At 42.3% G+C, this 21,038-nt stretch overlaps 2 protein-coding genes across 4 annotated transcripts in view; both read left to right on the top strand.

Moving 5' to 3' along the window:
• map3k1 (mitogen-activated protein kinase kinase kinase 1, E3 ubiquitin protein ligase) overlaps positions 1-13,503 on the top strand; it is a gene marked incomplete at its 5' end in the record, with an annotated part of 35,765 nt that extends 22,262 nt beyond the window's left edge. The window contains 12 exons of the mRNA XM_079448786.1: positions 481-667; positions 752-1,015; positions 4,374-4,495; positions 4,700-4,791; positions 5,564-5,756; positions 5,858-7,097; positions 7,191-7,343; positions 8,141-8,303; positions 8,388-8,519; positions 8,691-8,833; positions 10,969-11,100; positions 11,738-13,503. Of these exons, the coding sequence (XP_079304912.1) occupies positions 481-667; positions 752-1,015; positions 4,374-4,495; positions 4,700-4,791; positions 5,564-5,756; positions 5,858-7,097; positions 7,191-7,343; positions 8,141-8,303; positions 8,388-8,519; positions 8,691-8,833; positions 10,969-11,100; positions 11,738-11,887 (2,971 nt within the window). The 3' untranslated portion in view covers positions 11,888-13,503. The remainder of the gene's footprint in view (positions 1-480; positions 668-751; positions 1,016-4,373; positions 4,496-4,699; positions 4,792-5,563; positions 5,757-5,857; positions 7,098-7,190; positions 7,344-8,140; positions 8,304-8,387; positions 8,520-8,690; positions 8,834-10,968; positions 11,101-11,737) is intronic.
• Positions 13,504-14,949: 1,446 nt separating this feature from the next.
• Positions 14,950-20,743, top strand: hmgcs1 (3-hydroxy-3-methylglutaryl-CoA synthase 1 (soluble)). 3 transcript variants are annotated; one of them, XM_079448637.1, is made up of 10 exons: positions 14,950-15,029; positions 16,538-16,995; positions 17,294-17,419; positions 17,532-17,696; positions 17,866-18,034; positions 18,217-18,387; positions 18,489-18,595; positions 18,718-18,843; positions 18,929-19,086; positions 19,171-20,539. In XM_079448637.1, exons 2-10 carry the CDS (start codon positions 16,548-16,550, stop codon positions 19,258-19,260), a joined length of 1,560 nt encoding a protein of 519 aa, XP_079304763.1. In that variant the 5' UTR covers positions 14,950-15,029; positions 16,538-16,547; the 3' UTR covers positions 19,261-20,539. The 3 variants fall into 3 exon arrangements, with proteins under 3 accessions (XP_079304763.1, XP_079304762.1, XP_079304761.1); XM_079448636.1 differs by having other exon boundaries at positions 14,989-15,141; positions 19,171-20,550; XM_079448635.1 differs by lacking the exon at positions 14,950-15,029 and adding an exon at positions 15,539-15,762 and having other exon boundaries at positions 19,171-20,743.
• The last annotated feature ends 295 nt before the right edge of the window (positions 20,744-21,038 follow it).

The raw sequence follows: 21,038 nt of genomic DNA, 5'->3' as shown, positions 1-21,038 counted from the left end.
GCTGCCGGCAACAAACCTCGTCACATTCATCAAGACCGTCACACTACAGATAAATCCTGCTTTCTCAGGGACAATATTTAGTGTTTGTGTTTACTGTTAAGAGATGATGTGTCTGATGCCGAGCTCTCCTCTGGTGGTTAGGTAAGCGAGACAGCATGGCACCAGCCGTGTTTTGTGTGTCAGTCCCAAACTGACATGCTAGCGGAGTTTGGTGTTTCCAGCCAACCCCACGATTCACCCCCCACGCGATGAAGGCAGAAACCAAACACAGTTTTCTTTCCCTATGTTTGGCAAGACGCCAAGATTTTTGAGCGCTTACTCATTCAGACAGGAAAAAGTATAATCTTTCTAGATGCAAAGCATTATTTTGCTCGGTCACCTTTTGAAATGGGTTATAGCGAGTGCATTCTGAAAGCGATGGAGATGTTATGCTTCTGTCGTGCGTAATATTAATACTCCACTCCATATTTGTGTGTTTAGTTATGAGCCATCATCTACGGTGGAAAGCACGAGTCCCTCTCAGAGCCAAACGGCCCCATCGTCCTCATCTTCATCAGTACACGCTGAGAGCCTGAGAGCGGCTCAGGACGGCGATTTCTCTCTTCCACAGTATGGAGTACAGCACATCCCTCAGACCTACACTGAACTCGCCGAACCCTGGATCAAGGTGCGTTTGACCTGTAATAAACATAAGCCCCCCATCTTTTAGCGCATTAAACATGGTTTGCTCTCCTTGTCATATTCGATGCAGGTGTTTGGTTTGGAGCTGGTGGGCTGTCTGTTTTCCCGGAACTGGAACATCAGAGAGATGGCTCTCCGGCGACTGTCACACGACGTGAGCGGCGCTCTCCTGCTGGCCAACGGTGAGCGCTCTGTGGCCGGGGCGTCTGCGAGCCCGGGACTGCTGGGCACAGCCGCTGGAGACGTGTCGGGAGATGTGCTGGTGGAGTGCTGCTGTAGTGTGCTCTCCATGGTCTGCGCAGACCCCGTCTACAAAGTCTACGTCGCAGCGCTGGTGAGCTCACACCTCTAGTAACAGCTTATCATTTAAAAGAATGAGCTTTTGCGTCCGTTTGTGTCACCTGACAAAAAGATGATCCACATTTGCATAAAGTTGTACTTTGTTGGGATGCTGGACACATCGTGTTGTCAGTTTTGTTTCTTGTTAGTTGCTTGTACCGTTAATTGAAAACATACATTGAGTTCAGTTTGGTTCGGTTCGGTCTAGCGCTTTCACCATGTGCACTGTGGAAAGCAGCTTTGTAGAAATGTTCGCATGCTATTTTGAACTGTAAAATTGATCTGAAATTAGGCTTTAAGGTGCTTTCATCACATGCAACCTCAACTGACGCAGTTGGTCACGTCTCAGCACTTTTGTCATGTGCGCCCTTCAGCTGTGTGTCACATGAAGATCTCCCGGCGTGTGACAGCTTTCATTCTGATCACATGAATGAGAGCGACGGCACATTCAGCCCAGTTCCATTCAGACTGAAACACTACAAATCACTCAATACGTTGCCCACTTTATAAATACTGACGGTGTTGTAGCTATGATGTAATATAAGGAACCCCCACAAAAGCACAGATGCTTGCACAGCATTTCCATGCCAAATAACCAAGAACATGGCGGATTAAAGTTTCGCCATCTTAGCTTTAAGCGTAACCTTTGATACTGGTCACATGTTTATGATCACTCTTTATTCATATTTTCCACAGTTTAGAAAAATATTAAACGCATCCAAAAACATGAAATAACACTAATGTAGGAAAACTGTTATATTTAGCATCTTTAAAGTAGCCACCCTTTGAATAGAATCGTACACTTCACATTTCTTGAGGTCTGAAGCTGGCTTTTTTGACAGTACTGAAGGAATATCCATATATGTTGGACTCTTATTGACTGCTTTTTATTTATTATTTGGTAAAAAATATATATATTTAAAAAAAGGTGGTTGTCAGGTTTTGTAATAAAATAAATTCATATGTTGGCACATTTATATTTTTGTCCACAAAAGTGATTTTTAAAACACACATCTTCAGATGAAAAGATTTTTAAGATCATGAGAAACATTTTCTTCAAGTGATCCTACACATTTGAGCGGTAGTGTAAAAGAAAACTTCTTATTCTCTGGGTAAGGACACCGTTTTCTACATTGATGTTTTTATATAATTCCTCAATAACACAACACTTTAGTATAGACACCAATTCTCACTATTAACTTATTAGCATGACTATTTTTAGCATATTGGCTGTTTATTAGTTCTTATAAAGCACATATTCTACATGACTTCTACATCCCTAATCCTACCCGATACCTAAACCTCACAACTACCTTACTAACTTTTAATAAGCAACAAAGAGTTTACGGAGTCATAGTTAATGGTTTATGAATACAGAGAATTGGACCTTAAGATAAAATGTGACCATGATTTTTATCTGGAACCAAAAAAGTTACAGATTGCAGCTATAGATGGTTTTAAAGTGACATCATACACAAACGTGACTGCGCATGCGCGCATTCGTGAACTGCCCTTAACTTCCGGTTACATTAACAAACAAAAGACTGACTGTAGATTATTTCAGACAACAAGCGAAAGAAACCCAAAAGACTCTCCAATATTCATTTTCATTCAGACTGCGATACCAAGCACTACTAGATGTCAATGTACCATACCAGGTTCACACAGTGCATTCAGACTACAGGACCCATTTAACAAATTGTTTATTTTATCATACGAAGGTACAACAAAATTCAACAAATCGTTTATTTAATACAACTATTATACAATCAAATGAATTCATATTAACATAAATGTAATAAAATATAAATAGTTATATAGTCACACACTAGTCAAACACAGCCCGTAAGTTAACTGACGCATGCGCCTGGCCCGAGGTTAACTTCTGGCCTTTGTTTGGTTATTGTATAATTATTTATTTTGCATTTAATTTTTAATAGCGTTGATTTATATTAGTATTTTAATGTATTTTCATTGTATTCATTTAACTACTCCACAGTTATTCATTGGTTTTTGCGGTGGTCTACCAGAAGTTACGTTTGGGCCACGTAACATTCATTTATGTTGTTGCCGGTGAAACCGTCTGATAGCCGTATAGACGGAATCTGTATAGATAGTCAATTCTCAACGGCTCTTCTTTTATTTATCTTTTGATGGGTGAGAAAATCACCTGCACTGTATGGAAAATATGAGGATTGTTCTGAAATGATGTTTTTATTGCGTTCGTTTTGGATCTCAAACTCTTCATATATTTCCCATCACCACTGTTTGAGCTGTAATAAGGCACAATAACAACAGTAGTAAAACAGTTCGATCTTTTGCTTCATCGACTTTGGTTGGAGGTTATCTGTTATCTAAAGCGTGCCAAAGTTCCAAAGAGCAACAATCCTCGCCCGCTGGTTTAAAAGTTCACTTCTAAGCAGGAAGCCTGGAGCAGTTGTGATCTTCTGACCGAGGCCGGAAAGAAACCTATTCTTTTTGAGTTAACCTATTTCTCCTGTGTTTACAAAAACAATAGAGCATGCTGCTCGGACTTGTGGGACGCTGTCTATCCCTCGGGCGTTGTCTTTCCCAGTGAGTCTCCTTTATGAAAACAACAAGAGTTTTGTCTGATCGGGGCTTTCCAGCTCAACTCAGTTCTGCTGTATTCGAGCGTACACGCCATAAGAAAGCAAGCAGTTGCTGTGAGTTAAAAATGTGACAGATGTGTATAGTTTGGCTGATATCAAGTCTGAAGAGATGGAGTTTTAGTGTTGCCGTGTGTTTTTTTGTCGTCTGAAAAAGATGGAGTGAATGTGTAAGTCTTTAGTGTTGTGAGTGTGTAGGCGGTTCTGTGTGTGTGTGTCGGGTCAGTCAGCGCTGGGCAGAGCTCCAGTGCAATGCTCTGTCAGTCACCACTCCCCAATACTGCCCGAGATACACACACACACACACATTCAAATGACCCAGAGGAGAGAGACAGCGTGTTTATGTCTCTTGTTGAAATGTTGAAATTTATCTGTTACTTTGTGGAAGCGCCAAAATATGACAGATGTCCACCATAGATAAACAGATTGCATATTCAAATCTTTTTTTACCTTTCAATGTTCATAAGAATTCAAAGGAAATGTTGGTTGGCCTAACGAGAATAAGCACGATGTCTGTCTGCTCCTAAAAAACAGCCCTGCGGTTTCAGTCGTGTGCCTTTTTATCAGAACGCATAATACAGTTGTGTGATGCCTAAATAAACATTTGTTCCTCGAGCAGAATGTTAAGCTGCTGGTACGGAGCCGTGACTTTCTGAAGGGTAAACTTGCAGCTGGTGATGTTTAGTCTTCTTCATTCACATGTGTTTTGTCTGCGCTGTGTTTCAGAAAACCCTGAGAGCGATGCTGGTCTACACCCCCTGTCACTCCATGACAGAGCGGACTCGACTGCAGCAGTTACTGCGGCCCGTAGTAGAAACCATCCTGGTGAAATGTGCCGATGCTAACAGGTAGCACTCAGACTGAATGTACCGCCAGCCACCTAGTGGACATGCACTGTAACCAACATAGATTGCCTCATGTCGAAGTTAAACTTTGTTTAAAAGTTCCTTACACATTCCTTGTCTTGTCACCTGACAGTTATTTATATATATATAGTGTATATATAAATGGTGAATAGTGTATTTGCTGAATGTACACAATGTGTTTTCTAGCCGTACGAGTCAGCTGTCTGTGTCCACTCTACTGGAGCTGTGTAAGGGTCAGATGGGTGAACTCGCTGTGGGCAGAGAAATCCTTAAAGCAGGTACAACTCCCACACATTTTCACATAAAGATGTTTTTTTCTCACCCTCCTATCACCACACGCCTGTTTAACTTTCTTTACATATACTAGGTTCCCACCCTAACCCGTAGTATAGGAAGTTATCAGTATTAACAGCTTAAGTACACAGCACGCAAGCAAAATCAAGTGAGACCGTTATATTATCTTATTATAGGTCTGATATTTCCTGATATCAACGGCTCAAGACTAATAACGCAATCAACTGGGTACTGCGAGTCAACATGACCCATAGAGTTTAACATGACACAAAAAATGATAACAAATATGAGATTTTATTTAGAAACGATTAAACCAAATTTGCATGTTCATCTCGTTTGTGTCTTGGCTTAAAACCGGACAGGAAACTTTCTAGCGGAAGGTCTGCAATTGTTACAAATGAGCTAATAAAAGAATATTTCTTGTCCAAGGGCTGTTCTGCGAATAATCGTGAATAATCACATCCAGAATAACAGTTTGCGTTTATATAGTATGCAGTACGTCTGTGCACTGTGCACAGTTGAACACATACACACATAGATTTAGAAAATATTATGTAAACACAAACTCTAATTCTGGATGCGATAAATCAAGTTTTTTACCCTTTTTTTGACATATTTAACATAAACTCCTTTAGTGTGTTACAAGAGGTCGCAGTGTCAGAGTTTATTCTGCGATGACAGTAGCAGAAAGCACATGAGGGTGGGTGAATGATGACAGACCTGTCAAAGTGTTTAACGTGACTGAATGTGTCTCAGGCTCTATTGGCATTAGTGGAGTGGATTATGTGCTGAACTGTATCTTGGGCTCTAAAACGGAAGCCAGCAACTGGCAGGCGCTGCTGGGTCGACTGTGTCTGATCGACAGGCTTTTACTGGAGTTTCCTGCTGAATTCTACCCTCATATCGTGTCAGGTGGAGATTGCAACCTGGCCCAAAATGTTGTGGAGAGGTACAGAAATCCTTCCAGTTCCCGTCATAATTGTGTTATAAGAGCCATCTTGCTGTTGAAATGTCACTAATGGTTTTGATTTGAAACGTTTGCTGTTTTAGGTACCAGAAGCTGTTGCCTCTTCTCAGTTTCGCGCTACAGTCCATCGATAACTCTCACTCCATGGTGGGCAAGCTTTCCCGCCGTATCTTCTTGAGCGCCGCACGCATGGTGACTCGCGTGCCTCATATCTTTGTTAAGCTACTGGACATGCTCAACGTCACCAGCTCCACTCACTATGCCCGCATGCGTCGTCGTCTCTTGGCCATCGCTGAGGAGATGGACATCATAGACGCCATCCACACGGGTGTGGAAGAGCTCCAGAGCGGGAGCAGTTTGCACTCTGACGCCTTTCTGGAACCCTCAGCCCCCCATAACTCCCCGTGCACTACTGAAAGAAACTCTCCCACCCACGGCCTGCAGCAGACCCCTGCCAAGGTGTTGTGTCCGGCTCAGGCCGGTTCGAATTCTGTGAACGACGTGACTGAGAGACTCTCGAACATCGTCACAAGCTCCGTTGAATTTCTAAAGCCCCCCGTTCAGGCCCGAAACAGACCCCGGAGTCAATGTTTGAATTCGCCGTCATCCAGTCAACCTCCCAGCCTTCCCTCGATGTCCACGGCCTCCGCCTACCCTCCAGACAGCCCCAAACCCCTGCCACATAATTTCATGGCCAGCAAACTCGCCCAGTCTCCGGGTACCCAGCGTAAGTCACTTCTGCAGAAGGGAGCGGGAGGAGCTGGGTGTAGTGCTAAGGACATGGAGAAGATGCCCACAGCTCAGTTTACCCAAGCTCGACCCCTGCCCTCGAATCAGATCCACTGGCCCAAACCGTCTCGACCCGCTACGAAATCTGATGGAGCTAAAGCTTTAAGTACCGCCTCAAAGAGCCACATGAGACTGGACCTTCAGGAGGATCCGTGCCGCTGCGGAGGATCTGCTTTTATCCCCAGCGAGGATGCCGTCTTCACTCCGGTGGAGGAGAAATTCTGTGGTCTCGACGCTTCGGCCGAGCTCAATTCCAGCATGGAGGACCTGTTGGAAGCCTCCATGCCCACCGTGGATGGCAGGGTCACCTTCCAGTCGGAAGTGGCCGTGCTGTCAACAGAGCAAGTCAACGCCAACGATGACGTGTACAGCGAGGATGTGACCCAGAACAAGAAGTGCAAGGAGAAGATGGAAGCGGAGGAGGAGGAGGCTCTGGCTGTTGTCATGGCGATGTCGGAGTCACAGGATGCCCTGCCTGTTATCCCGCAGTTACAGGTGGAAAAAGGAGAGGACGTGATCATTATTCAGGCGGATGTAAGTTCAAACCTCTGATGACAGTTGGATTTTTGAAGAGCGAGTGGTTAAACATGTTTATCTTTTTTTACCTTTTGCTCTGGTCCTGGCTAGACACCAGAGACTCTTCCTGGTCATACCAAAGCAAAGCAGCCATATAAGGAGGGTTTGGAGTGGCTGAAGGGTCAGCAGATTGGCCTTGGTGCCTTCTCTTCATGTTATCAGGCTCAGGATGTGGGAACTGGAACTCTGATGGCTGTGAAACAGGTAACCTTCATTATCAAAATATACACAGACATCAACCTGAAATCATCTGAAACAATGCTTTTTTAAACTTCCTTGACATCAGCAAGAACCTCCTTGATGAAGGAATAAATAACAAATGGCATGTGTTTGTTCTACCCGTGCTCAAGATCTGCGTATAGATAACACACTGTTGCAATATCGTGTAATACGTACGGCAAAGTTCAATTATGCGTGCATATGATACGCCAATGTTTCAGAGCATGTTGGTGGAGAGCAGCCATTTTGAAACGTACATGAAGAGCAAACACTGAAATAATAAAAATAATCTGTTAGGTTAAGTTTAATAGGGCAAATTGCTGTTTCATATATGCGCTAAAACTGGCGTATGTTATGCATGAAAACATAGGTGCATTGTATGCATGCAGAATTGACCTTTGATGTACGTATTACATGTCTTTTATACGCAGATCGATGAGAATTGGTTTGTTTGTTAGTAACGGAAGCAATGTTTGGTTGTGTTTTATGAAGTCATTTCATTGCGGTGAAGAGTGTTCAGTAAGTATGAGAAAGGCAATGCTCTCGACTAAACATAATGAAACAAACAAAAATCATTGTGTTACAGTACAGTACAGTACATTGTGTTAGGCAGTGACAGTGAGGCTGTGAGGATTCCTGTGTAAATGTATTGCATGTAAACAAATGAATAGTATTACCCATACAGCACAGCTATGGCAACTTGGTTTAACGTTAATATGTGACACCTGTGTATAACTACAATGATATTTATATTAAAGATGTTTTCTTTTTTTAACCCTCAGGTGACGTATGTTAGGAACACCTCTTCAGAGCAGGAGGAGGTGGTGGAGGCCCTGCGGGAGGAGATTCGAATGATGGGTCTCCTTTACCACCCGAACATCATACGAATGCTCGGCGCAACCTGCCAGAAGAACAACTACAACCTTTTTGTGGAGTGGATGGCAGGCGAGTTCTCTTTTAGTGCAAAAAACAAGACTTTCTTGAAGTTCTCTCCTGACATGGTGTCATAAATCCCCTTCTGTTTCTCAGGTGGCTCTGTATCTCATCTGTTAAATAAGTATGGTGCCTTTAAAGAGGCCGTCATCATCAACTACACAGACCAGCTGCTGCGAGGTCTCGCGTACCTCCACGAGAACCAGATCATCCACCGTGACATCAAGGGTGAGTACAGACCAGTGACTCTCTGCTTCATTTTTCCCAAGATGCATCGCTGTCAAATCAATCTGGTTGCAGTAACATTTCAGGTGGAATAATGTGTTTTATTGTTAGCTGTTTGTTTCTGCTTGGCGCCTTGTCCTCGGTCTTACAGTTGTCTGTTTTTGTCTGGCGTAGGTGCTAATCTGCTGATTGACAGCACAGGACAGAGGTTACGCATCGCCGATTTCGGGGCGGCGGCTCGTCTGGCTTCTAAAGGCACGGGTGCGGGCGAGTTTCAGGGACAGCTGCTGGGAACCATCGCCTTCATGGCTCCTGAGGTGAGGTTAAAAAGAACACAACCGTTCTGGTTGCATTTTGTGCTACCATACATAGAAGTTGTATTTCTTACTGTCGTCGCGGATACCCAACCTTTCTTAACTCCTTAAAATGGGAATGTTCTCGAACAAAGTGCTGGTCAAGTCTTGTGACCTCTCCGTTTGGCGTTTAGAGTTACGCGGCCGGTCAGGATAACTGGACAAAGTGGATTTAGATCTCTCAGTAACTTGAAATGAAAGTAAATTGTGGTTCCTTTGAGGCGGTCACAATGGAACGGCCCCTTAATTCCTTGTTGTCATTGTGGGCCAAACTCTGTTTAATTGGGAATGAGTTCAGCTGGCTCTGCCTCCTCCAGCAGTGCATTCATCAGTCAAACCTCTTCAACAATCAACAAGCCTGCTTTTGTCTGAAGACGCCTCTCTTTCTCTTCGCCAACCAGAGAAGGCTAAAGTAGAGCCGAGCCTGCTAACTTCTGTAGCTTCTTTTAAACTAGTTCCATTAACTGAACCCATGCAAACAAACCGCTGCTGTCGGGTGCATTTTGTGTCCATGTTTCAATAAAACGGATGTGTCTTTCTCAATGGCAGTGAGCTGGATTTACTGTCCCTTTAATACGTTACATGTACTTTATTTTCCCATAATAACACGTTTTATTTACATGTGAAAAAAAGATATAGAATGAGATATAGAAAATAAACAATCAGTAGGAGACACTAAATCTGCACATGTCACCATTTTTCTCAGTAAATATATTTCTCAAGCTGCTGTTGACATGAAGTTTTCACCAGATGTCGTGATCTTCCCAAATAACCAATACAAAGAAAACAAAACAAATAAGTTCACAAATTACTTTTTATGGAATATAATCGAATGACACCAGGGAAAAGTATTGAACACGCTTACTGAAATTAATTTAATACTTTGTACGAAAGCGTTTGTTTGTAATGACAGCTTCAAGACTACAATGAGTCACATGTATTGCTTGGGTGTGATTTTGGCCCATTCTTCCACACAAACAGTCTTTAAATCTTGAAGGTTCCGTGGGCCACTTCTATGAACTCTGATTTTCTATTGGATTCAAGTCAGGTAATTGGCTGTGCCATTCTAGCAGCTTTATTCTCTTTCTCTGAAACCTATTGAGAGTTTCCTTGGCTGTGTGTTTGGGATCATTGTCTTGCTGAAATGTCCACCCTCTTTTCATCTTCATCATTCTGGTTGATGGCAGCAGATTTTTATCAAGAAAGTCTCTGTACATTGTCCATTCATCCTTCGTTCAATTATATAAAGTTTGCCAGTTCCGTTTGCTGAAAAACAGACCCACCCATAAAGCTCCAAACTTCACTGTTGGTGTGGTGTTATTGGGGTGATGTGCAGTGGCATTTGACCTCCAAACATGCAGTGTATTATGGCATCCAAAGAGTTCCGCTCTCATCTGACCATACTATATATTCTCCCAGTATTTCACAGGCTTGTCTAAATGTTGTGCCTCAAAACTTTAACTAAGCCTAAACATGTTTTTTCTTCAGCAATGGAGTCTTGCGTTGTGAGTGTGCACACAGGCCACTGCGGTTGAGCGTGTTACTCATTGTTTTCTTTGAATTCCTCGTCTTTCTGAAGTTCTCCACAAGTGGTCCTTGGCTCTTGGACCGCTCTTCTGATTATTCTTTTTACTCCTCTGTCAGAAATCACCTGGTCATGGTTGGTTTATGGTGAAATTATGGTCTTTCCACTTCTGAATTGTGGCCCAACAGTGCTCACTGGAACATCCAGAAGTTTAGAAATCCTTTTATAACCAATGGCGTCAAACATCAAAATGTATTGACTTTTTCTCATTTTGTTTGTTTGAACAAAGTTTGCTTATGTATGCAAAGAAAAATGGTTTAAAATGAAAATAATATTGGTACAATGATGAAATAATTGTATAAAACAGACCGCGTGTATAGACCGCTCTCTAGTGACGGGTTTGTGTATTTGCAGTCACATGCAGGTCATCAGATCCATGGATCCATCCAGTCTTTCACAGTGAGATATTCTAGCTGTAGTGGTGACAATGTTGTGACCCAAAGCGCATCATAGAAACATGTGTTTGGACTGTGGTTACCGTTTCTTTTAGCGTTAAACGTTGTGTGCGTTTCAGGTGTTGAGAGGGCAGCAGTATGGTCGTAGCTGTGATGTCTGGAGCGTTGGCTGTGCTATTATTGAGATGTCCTGTGCTAAACCTCCCTGGAACGCCGAGAAACACTCCAACCACCTGGCGCTCATATTCAAGGTAAGCGTGTGTGAATGTGTGTTCCCTCCCGTTACGCTTGGGGTACTTCATTCGGTCCGAACGCAGTGATGGGTCGCCTATACATTTTCAGTCAACCTATTTTGCTCCCTACTGCGCACCCCTTTCAAACAAAAATGATCATCTCTGTAGGAACCGATTTAAGGAACTTTGCAATCATTTGTACACAAAATATTTCCAAACCAAAAAGTAAAAGTTTTATAATATAATTTTTATATCACGTAGGTAAATCTGAGTATAAAAAGCAAATAATGTAGTGTGACATAAATTGAAACACTTATTATGAAACCCAATAACACATTTGATCATTGCTCAAGTTTGCACTTAACAGGAAGGTTCAGGGTTCTTTGTCAGGAAAAAGAAATACTAAAACAATGAAGACAATCAAAAACATTTGAATGCGTTGTGATGATTTTCTGTGTGAGCAGGATCAAAATGACAATTTAACCTTTAAACGTGAAGCCAAAAACCATGACTTCATACTTTATTATATGACTTTGCATACAACTGATACAAGGCGTTGTGTTTGAAGTGGAAAGTCTGAATAATGGTGAGGCTAGAATTTTGTGAAATCTCTCATCGTTTTCAAAAGAACTCTCTGATCTCTCTCCGGTCTCAGATTGCCAGTGCCACCACAGCCCCCAGTATCCCACCTCACGTGTCTCCAGGTCTGCGGGACGTCACCCTGAGATGCCTCGAGCTGCAGCCCTCCGACCGGCCGCCCTCCAGAGACCTGCTGAAGCACCCCGTCTTCCGCCACAGCTGGTAGATCTCACCTGGAGCAGCCACACGTCAAAAACTACTGACGGTCGAGTCTGACCTGTGCCTTGTACTGCTGTCATGTGTCTCTTTCTCTCACAGATGAAGTTAAACAGACCCCTGAGTGCCCAAGAGCCATGTCTCTGTAGATCAGTCTGTTTTCCTGCTGATGAGCTTGTGTGAAATGAGAGTTGGACTGGTTTGTTACGGTGGCTCGTCTGTTAAATCCACTTACACTGAACGAGTTGAACTCGACGCGTCATGCATCACGTTAGTTGAACTAGCTCAAGGCTGAATGTGAACGCTTGCGACGATGATATGTTTTACTTTTTAAACCTGTATAAATGTCCGGTTTTAACCGTTTAAGCTCACATGGGAACCTGGTTTTGTCGATTTCTACGTTGAAAAGTCACGTCTCACTGGAACATCCTTTCTGATGTCAACTTTCACTTTGAATCGTTTGGTCGTATTGGATGTTGATTTATTATTAACGTTGATATATTTTCTTTCTGTTTGGTGCTGTTCTGTTCACTTCATTGGCTGTTTGTAAATGTTTTGATTCAACATTTAAGGACCAGTCAGGACGTGTTATAAAGGTTTGGTGACCTGGAGATGTTTAGTTTACTTCCAGGTATATAAGTACATGCTGTTCAACATTTTGGTGGAGGGATCGTATTTTAGCTTTTGTATTTTTTGCCCTTTAATGTTCAGAAATGGCAGGTGAATGAACTCTAGCTCTTCAAGCGGTTTAGATTCAGCAAAAATCCAAACGTGGAACAAATAGAAATCAAGTGGTCAATTTAAAAGGGCTTTCATCATGAGGACTTTCGAATGTGACAAAATATTCTTTTGGAAATAATTGTATTTAATGCAAAACCTTCTACTTTATGTGGAGTTCAAGCTTGAAGAGTTAAGGTGTAAATAAATGTCGGTAGCTAAATCTGTTTTTTTAACCACGCTCCTCTTCATAAACGCGTGTTTTATTTGACGTTTTCTATGTCTTTACGAAAGCTTTAAAGTTATGCACTCTGTCTTTTTATATACTGGAACGTTTCAGTTAAAATGGTAAATCTAATCAGTATTACTTGAGTCATCTGGGTTTTTTTTTTCTTCTTTTTTTCTCAATCAGCTTTTGGTCGCTGTATATTTGTTTTGGACGCCTCTTGTTTGTTATTTCACAGGCTTATTGATCTGGGCTGAATGGATTCATGTCAAATGATGCTGTTTCTTGTCTTTTGGTACTTTTGGATGTGAAGATCGTCTATTGCTGTTTTATTCCAGTCTTTTCTACCTCAGGTGTCCTATAGAATCTCTTCTACCAAAGTTCACTTTCTCAACATATATATATATATATAAATGATTATATATATAGAAATATATTCTTTTATTATCTCTTTTTTTCTGAAAGATCTCCAGGGCTTAAGGGCTAACTTATATTAGCACCTTTTACTGTGCAAATAAATCTCTGGGTTCAGCTAAAGAGAGGTGAATTGGCTTAAGCTGTATCTTTTAATCTCGTGTAGCTTTTGTCAAAATGTTTTAAGAGGTTTTTACCCCATTTGAAGCATTTTATAATGAAATCTACCTATTTTGGTCTTTATAGCAAATAAAACGTATAGTAAATGACTTTCTTGTTGCCTGGTCTTTGTTTCGTCTGTGCAGCCGATCAACATCTTCAGGATTACTATAGAACCTTAAGGGCTGGAGCTCAGGAACTGAGGTTGACACGGGTGCTGCTCGGAGTAAATAAATCAGGACACATTCAGATAAAGTGCTCTTATCAGGAAACCTTTCGTCTTAAACCTTAAACCTGCAGATGTTTGGTTTATCAGAGAATTGAAATGCATTGCACGGCTTCTTGCTGTTTAAACATAATTGGTTACTTGCACAAACGCAGTGTTCAGCTTTTCAACATTTATATTCAAATGTTTACTCGTCTTCAGAGGCGGAGTCTGTCCCCCAGTAGCTATTCAATTATTGTTATTATTTCATTTCAATCGAATTATTTAACGATATTTGCAAATATTTCTGTAAAACACAATTAAATTGTTTGTTTTTCAAGGTGATCATGAAGTGTCATTCGCTTATTTTTAATGGGTTTCATGCGGTGAATTTGGAAACGAAAGAGTTCATCATAACCTTAGTTTACTATTACCATCTGCCAGATCTTCATCAGTCAACCTACAACTTAAAGGAGCCTCGCACAATCTGTTATGTTCAAAGAATAAATAGCTATATGGCTACCCTGCCTTCATGCCCTGAAAGTGACCATAGTTTAGGAACGGACAGTTAAAGTGATCAGTTCAGTGAACTCTTACCCGAAAGGCAAAACCATGAGCAAACCGAATCCAGATCCGGTCCATGAAAGAAACAGCACTGTGTGCAGACAATCCGTCGCCTTGGAATGATAAGCTTCAAAGTTTTTGCATTCCACCTGAACCCATTTTGTGCTCTGAAAATGTCTTAAAAACATCATACAATGTTAATAATTTGTCAGAGGCTACGAATATGTAAATATCTCAATTGTGACCAAAATGTCACATAGAACCTTATGATTCAAGGCCACGACAATGTGTCCAAACCTTAAACCGAGTCTAGGATTCAGCTTTGAGTTGTAATGTGAGGAAAAAAAATATACAGTATATGAGAGCGGAAAATCCACATCGTCACATCAACATGTGCTCAATATCAGAAATGACAAACATAAATGCGTCGTTTCTGTACCTCGCGTGGGTCTATAGCCAACTATTGCATAAGCTGCGTCCTTTATTCATGATTACTTGTTAAACAATGCAAGTTTCTATCGCACAGTGTGTGAAGCGATGGGTTGAACGCGCTCTTGTTGTCATGGAAACGGCAAAGGCTTCCCTCCCGATCTGCGCGAAAATGGCGAGCAAATCAGACGTGTGCTGCGATTGGATGCTCCGCTCTCAGACGTGTGCTCTGATTGGATCGGGCTCTCTCCCCATACGCCGTCATTCACTCACACCATTGAACCACTATGAGCGCCTCCTCCTGTCCCCCGCCCCTCCTCAATGCTCATTGGTTGACCGTTTCAAGGGGCGGGACGACAGGAACCGTCAGGAGTGTCGCTGTGTGCTGATTGGCCGCGTGAGGAGCGCAGATGATACAGGAGCTCACGCTTACCGCAGGTATGATCTTCTGTGCTCTATAAATACTGTACATCTATAACACACTGCGCAGAGGCAGCGCACGCGTCATTTATTCATATTACACGTAAGACATTGGACTCACACGCTATAGGTAAGTGACATATTACATGTTTGTTTAACAATAATACGGTGAAATACTTTGTAAATGAGGTATTTCAACTATTTTGCAAATATGCAAAAGTCCATTAGGTGCACTACATCAAAAAGATCAAATAATGAAAAGCGTGAGTTTCGGCTGTGCGTTTGTGTTGGACTAAACCTTTTTTTGTCTATAGCCGTAAATATAAAATATGTTTCTGTAAAATGATCTTTATAAGTCGCTTTTTGAATAAATAACTAAATGTAAATGTAAATAAATTGAGTTGATCAATCTCATTTCCCGCGTTCTAAGAGAAGCGAATTAAAGTCTAAAAACCACGTGTATGAAAAATCCATTTAACCGGATATGAATTATATTTGATAAAACGTCAGAAATGAATCGATTAGTAATAGCGCGCGCACACGCAGTGAACTGGACCACTACCGTTACCTGCAATGTCAAGTGCGTGCGCGCGTACTGCGTCGTGACGTGTGTGAGCTGACGCAGCGCTCTGTAAGCGGAAGGCGGTCCGTTCTCTTGTAGCGCTCGTCAGAGCTCTGACCTTATGGTATCGGACAGCACAGCTCTCTGTCTCTGACCCTTCGCTCACACTGACCTCTTTATGATCGCAAGGTAAGCCGAGAAATGTCCAGCAGCTTCATACTCGCGTGACATGTGACGTTTATACACCTGTGACGTTAGCGGTCTGCTAGTGACGCACGATAACGCGCTCCTCCGTTAACTCGATGGATCCATCACGGCTCACACAGCACGCGTGAATGGGTTTGATCGAAACAATCAGACTCGAGCGATCGCTATATGCGGATCTATAGCAATGACATGGACTGACGTCAGCTAGTGGCGAGTCCCTTTATACTGCGGTGCCCTGCGAGAACGCTTGCTTTGCATGTTTGTTTATTACACTGTTGACTTGACATGGGTCAGGACGAGCTCCTCTGTCCGGTCATATCTATGTAGGTTAAAGGTCATGTGACAGGCTTAACCGGTGACAGGCTTCGTCTGATCAGAGGGTTTTACCCGTCATGCTTCACGTTTATCTGCTCAATTCCGATCCACTCCGTTATTTCATTCTCATTGCAGAGATCTACTGCTACAGTTTATTGGTTATTAGTAAAGATGAGATGGGTCACCCTCAATGAAATGTGTTAATCTCATCTGTAATCGCCAGAAGATAAGTCACGTGGATCAGGTCATTGAGTGGAGGCGGGGACTCATTTGCATATGAACAGTCTGTGTATACTGATGAAATGAAACCAAATTCCATTTTTCTGCTTTTTCGGGCATGAAGACGGGACCAATGTTTTAATATTTCATTTGGATGACGAACAGTGATATATGGTGAGATGTTATGATCACAGATTGAAAGTATGGCTCATGTTGATTTCAGTTCACTGAGGATGCCCGGATCACTGCCTGCAAGTTGTGAGGCCACGTGGCCTAAAGACGTGGGAATCGTCGCCTTGGAGGTGTACCTGCCTTCGCAGTACGTGGACCAAGCGGAGCTGGAGGAGTTCGATGGAGTCGGAGCCGGCAAATACACGGTGGGCCTGGGACAGTCCCGGATGGGTTTCTGCACGGACCGCGAGGACATTAACTCTCTGTGCCTGACGGCCGTGCAGCAGCTGATGGAGAGAAACGGCCTGTCGTACGACAGCGTGGGAAGACTGGAGGTGGGCACGGAGACCATCATCGATAAGTCCAAGTCTGTGAAGACTGTCCTGATGCAGCTGTTTGAGGAATCGGGGAACACGGACGTGGAGGGAGTGGACACCACTAATGCGTGCTACGGCGGGACCGCCGCTCTCTTCAACGCCGTTAACTGGGTGGAGTCCAGCTCCTGGGACGGTACGTCACATTACATTTAGTCATTTACAGACGCTTTTATCCAAAGCGACTTACACAGAGTTCAAGGAGCAATAAGCGATAGGTTACACAAAGAGCGATAATACAATAGGTGCTAATACAACGTTACTAGTTTCAACAAAAGCCAGACCACTACCTGTTGAGAGAAGAGAGAAGAGAGAGGGTTAGTGTACGTTGTTTTTTTTCTCTCATTTGTCTGTCAAGTATTCAACGGGTCCCTTAAAAATCCAGATTTGGTATTTTTTGATTGTTTGCTGACTGAATATTTTTCACGCCGCAGGTCGCTACGCTCTGGTCGTTGCCGGTGATATTGCCGTCTACGCCACAGGCAGCGCCAGGCCTACAGGGGGCGCAGGAGCCGTGGCCATGTTAGTGGGACCCAACGCCCCCCTGGCGTTTGATAGAGGTTTGTGAGCTACAGTAACATCGCAGCATTCATGACCTTACAGAATGTCCAACACCTTTTTCTGTTTGTGTTTAATCTGCGGTCGTCTGATCATAACAATCTATGTAAACAGGACTTCGTGGGACACACATGCAGCACGCGTATGATTTTTATAAGCCTGATATGGTGTCCGAGTATCCGGTGGTGGACGGCAAGCTGTCCATTCAGTGTTATCTGGGTGCATTAGACCGCTGCTATTCTGTCTACAGGAATAAGATTCATGCCCAGTGGCAAAGAGGTTAGTCAAGTACAACGTGTTATTTTCTGCAATTGCTGATAATAGAGTTTATATTATTTGATATATAATTATTGTTGTATTGCGCCCTGTTATGTATTTATTGTATTATGTATGAGTGAGGGTAAGTCTGCTGTGTTCTTCTAAAGGGGTTCTCTAACTTGTGTTTCAGAGGGTCTTGAAACGCGTTTTTGTCTCGAGGACTTTGGCTTCATGCTGTTTCACTCGCCTTACTGCAAACTGGTCCAGAAATCTTTGGCTCGTCTGTTGCTGAATGATTTTCTGTCTCATCCCAATCCAAACACACAGAGCGGCCCGTTCAGTGGACTGGAAGCCTTCAGGTATCACCAGATGAGCTTAACACACACACACACGCATGTTCAGTTCCTCTCGCAAATATGGGCCGATGGTCCCACTTGTATCGTTCAGATTTGACCCCCATTAGTAAGTCAAAATAATGTCCAAAGTGTATTTACGTTCGTTGCTCTGGTGGAAGAAAACAAATCTTTCGTTTGTTTTTCAGAGATGTGAAGATTGAGGAAACTTATTTCGACAGAGATGTAGAGAAAGCCTTCATGAAGGCCAGCACAGAGCTGTTTGAACAGAAAACAAAGGCGTCTCTCCTCATATCCAATCAGAATGGCAACATGTACACGCCGTCAGTGTACGGCTGCCTGGCATCGGTCCTCGCGCAGTGAGTGTCACACGCGTTTCTCACGTGTCATCTTTCTTACGCCAGTTGAAGTGACCACAATCGCTCACAGCGCGATGACCTTTTTTCTCTCTACTCTACAGACACACACCGCAGCAGTTGGCAGGTCAGAGAATCGGCGTGTTTTCTTATGGCTCAGGATTCGCTGCTACGCTTTACTCCATCAGAGTCACACAAGATGCTACACCTGGTACGTGTGCTCGCAAAACATATTGAAAATCCGACTGTTGGTGTCATTGGGGAAATTGAACAGGCCGGTGAGGGTGTACCGTGGTACTGCTTGTTAGCTAATGTACGTGTTTATTTCTTAAGGGTCTGCATTAGATAAGATGGTATCCAGTCTGTGTGACCTGAAGGCCAGGCTGGACTCTAGGAAGAAGATTTCACCGGCTCTATTCGCCGACAACATGAAGATCCGAGAAGAAACTCACCATTTAGGTATGCGGCCGTTTTCATGTTGTCGTTCTTTCATTTGATTGAGATCGGAGCGCTTTTACATTGTGATTTTGTCGCGTCTTTGCAGCAAACTACGTCCCTCAGGGTTCTGTAGATGACCTGTTCCCGGGCACTTGGTACCTCACACGGGTGGACGAGAAACATCGCAGACAGTACGCCAGACGCTCTCTGAACGACGACGGACCTCTGGAGGCAGGTCTGGTTCATTCCAGCATTACATCAGAGGTATGCCTTATATCATCATTGAATAATTCCCACTGATGGACACGCAGATGTTTTTGTCTAATATTTCTTCTCCATCGCCTACAGCATATTCCCAGCCCACTAAAGAAGATGCCCCGTATCCCAACTACCGCAGCTGGTACTGAGGTGGTCGTCATTAGCAACGGGGATCATTGAGTTGACCTCTATGAGGTGCACATATTGACAGATTACGATAAAGACACACGGTGTGAAAAAGCAACAAGCAAACAAAATCCCGGAACCGTTCCTGCCTTTTTTCGAGGCGAATCAATGAGTGGTATTCAACGCAAAGCTTTTTAACTCTTCCAGGATAGGGTTGGTTTGACCATCACTGTGTTTTATCTGACAGAGGCGTGGAGAGGTTTTTCTGCGGTGGACACCGACGGAAATGTTCCCATAAACTGCTGCTACGAATGATCTATGCAGATATCCTAAATTGTGTCTTTGACTTTCAAATGTCCATCTGTGGGCAATGCACATATTTGTTAGCATGAAACTCAATCAGAAATGTAAAACAATAGTTTGTCAGGACCATGAGGGGTGGTTAAATATCTTTGTTTTTTACACTTCTTGTGACTACACGATGTCCCCGTGAGCTGTCAGAATACCTCAGTTTTGCTAAACCGTTCTTGTATCAAACACCTTGGCCAGGTCAGGGAAGTGTGCCTGGATTACATATTAATGACCCAAACCTTGAAACGTTTTATAGGTTTTTATTTAACCGTAATGATTGTTCAGTTGCTACAAATCTGACTTATATTAGAAAAGAAGTAACATTAATGTCAAGTGAATGAGAATGATCTGTTGTTCTTGTGTGTTCAGCAGTCACGCAGATTTTAGACAGGTTTTAGTGAATAAACAAAGAGCCCAGACCACCGTTACATTGGTACATCACAACAATAATATTCACATGCTTGATATGTTGAGAAATCTTTTGTGATGTGGTTTAAAATGATCAAGTTTTGCTGTTGATTCTTCCAAACTGGCCCTTTGTTTTTCAATCCATGGATCTAGGGCAATATTGTAAAAAGGGAGTGTTTCTGGTCCATCTGCAAACCCAACTTATTCTAAGCATTTCAAAACAAACATTCATTCTGAAAACAATATACTCATTTTAATCTGCTGCCTGGACAAATGGCCTGTATGCTTATATCTTAAAACATCCTATGTTTACACCAGGTTTCCCTGATATCAGTTAACAATACCAGTTGCTGGTGAGAACAGCACTAACTGTAAAATTATTTATATTTTGTGATAGACAAAGATTGGTATGTGATCCGGTGTAACTGGTAGACAACTGCCTTGCTTAATCTAAAAATACTATATGAAATGGAAATTAAATTTTAATTTGCAGATTTGCTTTCTGTCATCTATTCATGTTGTTAAGTTTATTGTAATGCATTACATTTACATGTATTCCTTTAGCAGACACTTTTATCTTTTTTTAACATTGAGGCGCACAAAATGATTTGAAAGAAGATACAAAATAATTAGGTAGCAAGAATGAAAATGGTTACATAAACAGTATCAAACATTGGAGTTATGTGTCAAGTGTAAAAACAGATCTAAAAATGAAGTATCTGCAGCCATGTTTCCATTCAAAGATGCAAATTAAATTTATACGCAAAACTGGAATAGCGAAAAAACATATTTTATCAGTCAAAAAGAACAAAAAAGCTTCCTGATAGAAATGCACAATAAATGTAGCTATAATTTAATAATCAGATAATTTCGGATAAAAGCCTAAACAATTTTATTTTAATCCTTCGCTTAATAACTAAATAAAACCCCAAATAAGGGTATTTATTGTATTCTTTGAATAGTGAGTTTCGCTTATAAAATCTATAATTTTGTCATGTAATATCTTTAATAAAAACGCTTGTTCAGTTTTAAACTATAACTTATAACTTTCTTAAATATTGCAAATATAGGTA

The sequence above is a fragment of the Barbatula barbatula genome, assembly GCF_947034865.1.
Source record: "Barbatula barbatula genome assembly, chromosome: 24".
Classification (NCBI taxonomy): Eukaryota; Metazoa; Chordata; class Actinopteri; order Cypriniformes; family Nemacheilidae; genus Barbatula; species Barbatula barbatula.
The sequence above is the reverse complement of the archived record's forward strand: the minus strand, read 5'-3'. Positions and strand labels throughout refer to the sequence as shown.

Bases quoted from the DNA above. Each gene is read 5' to 3' on its own strand.
- hmgcs1 (XM_079448635.1), top strand. The intron at 16,996-17,293 runs GTACGTCACATT...TTCACGCCGCAG, and splicing joins GGAGTCCAGCTCCTGGGACG to GTCGCTACGCTCTGGTCGTT. The intron at 18,596-18,717 runs GTACGTGTGCTC...TTATTTCTTAAG, and splicing joins CACACAAGATGCTACACCTG to GGTCTGCATTAGATAAGATG.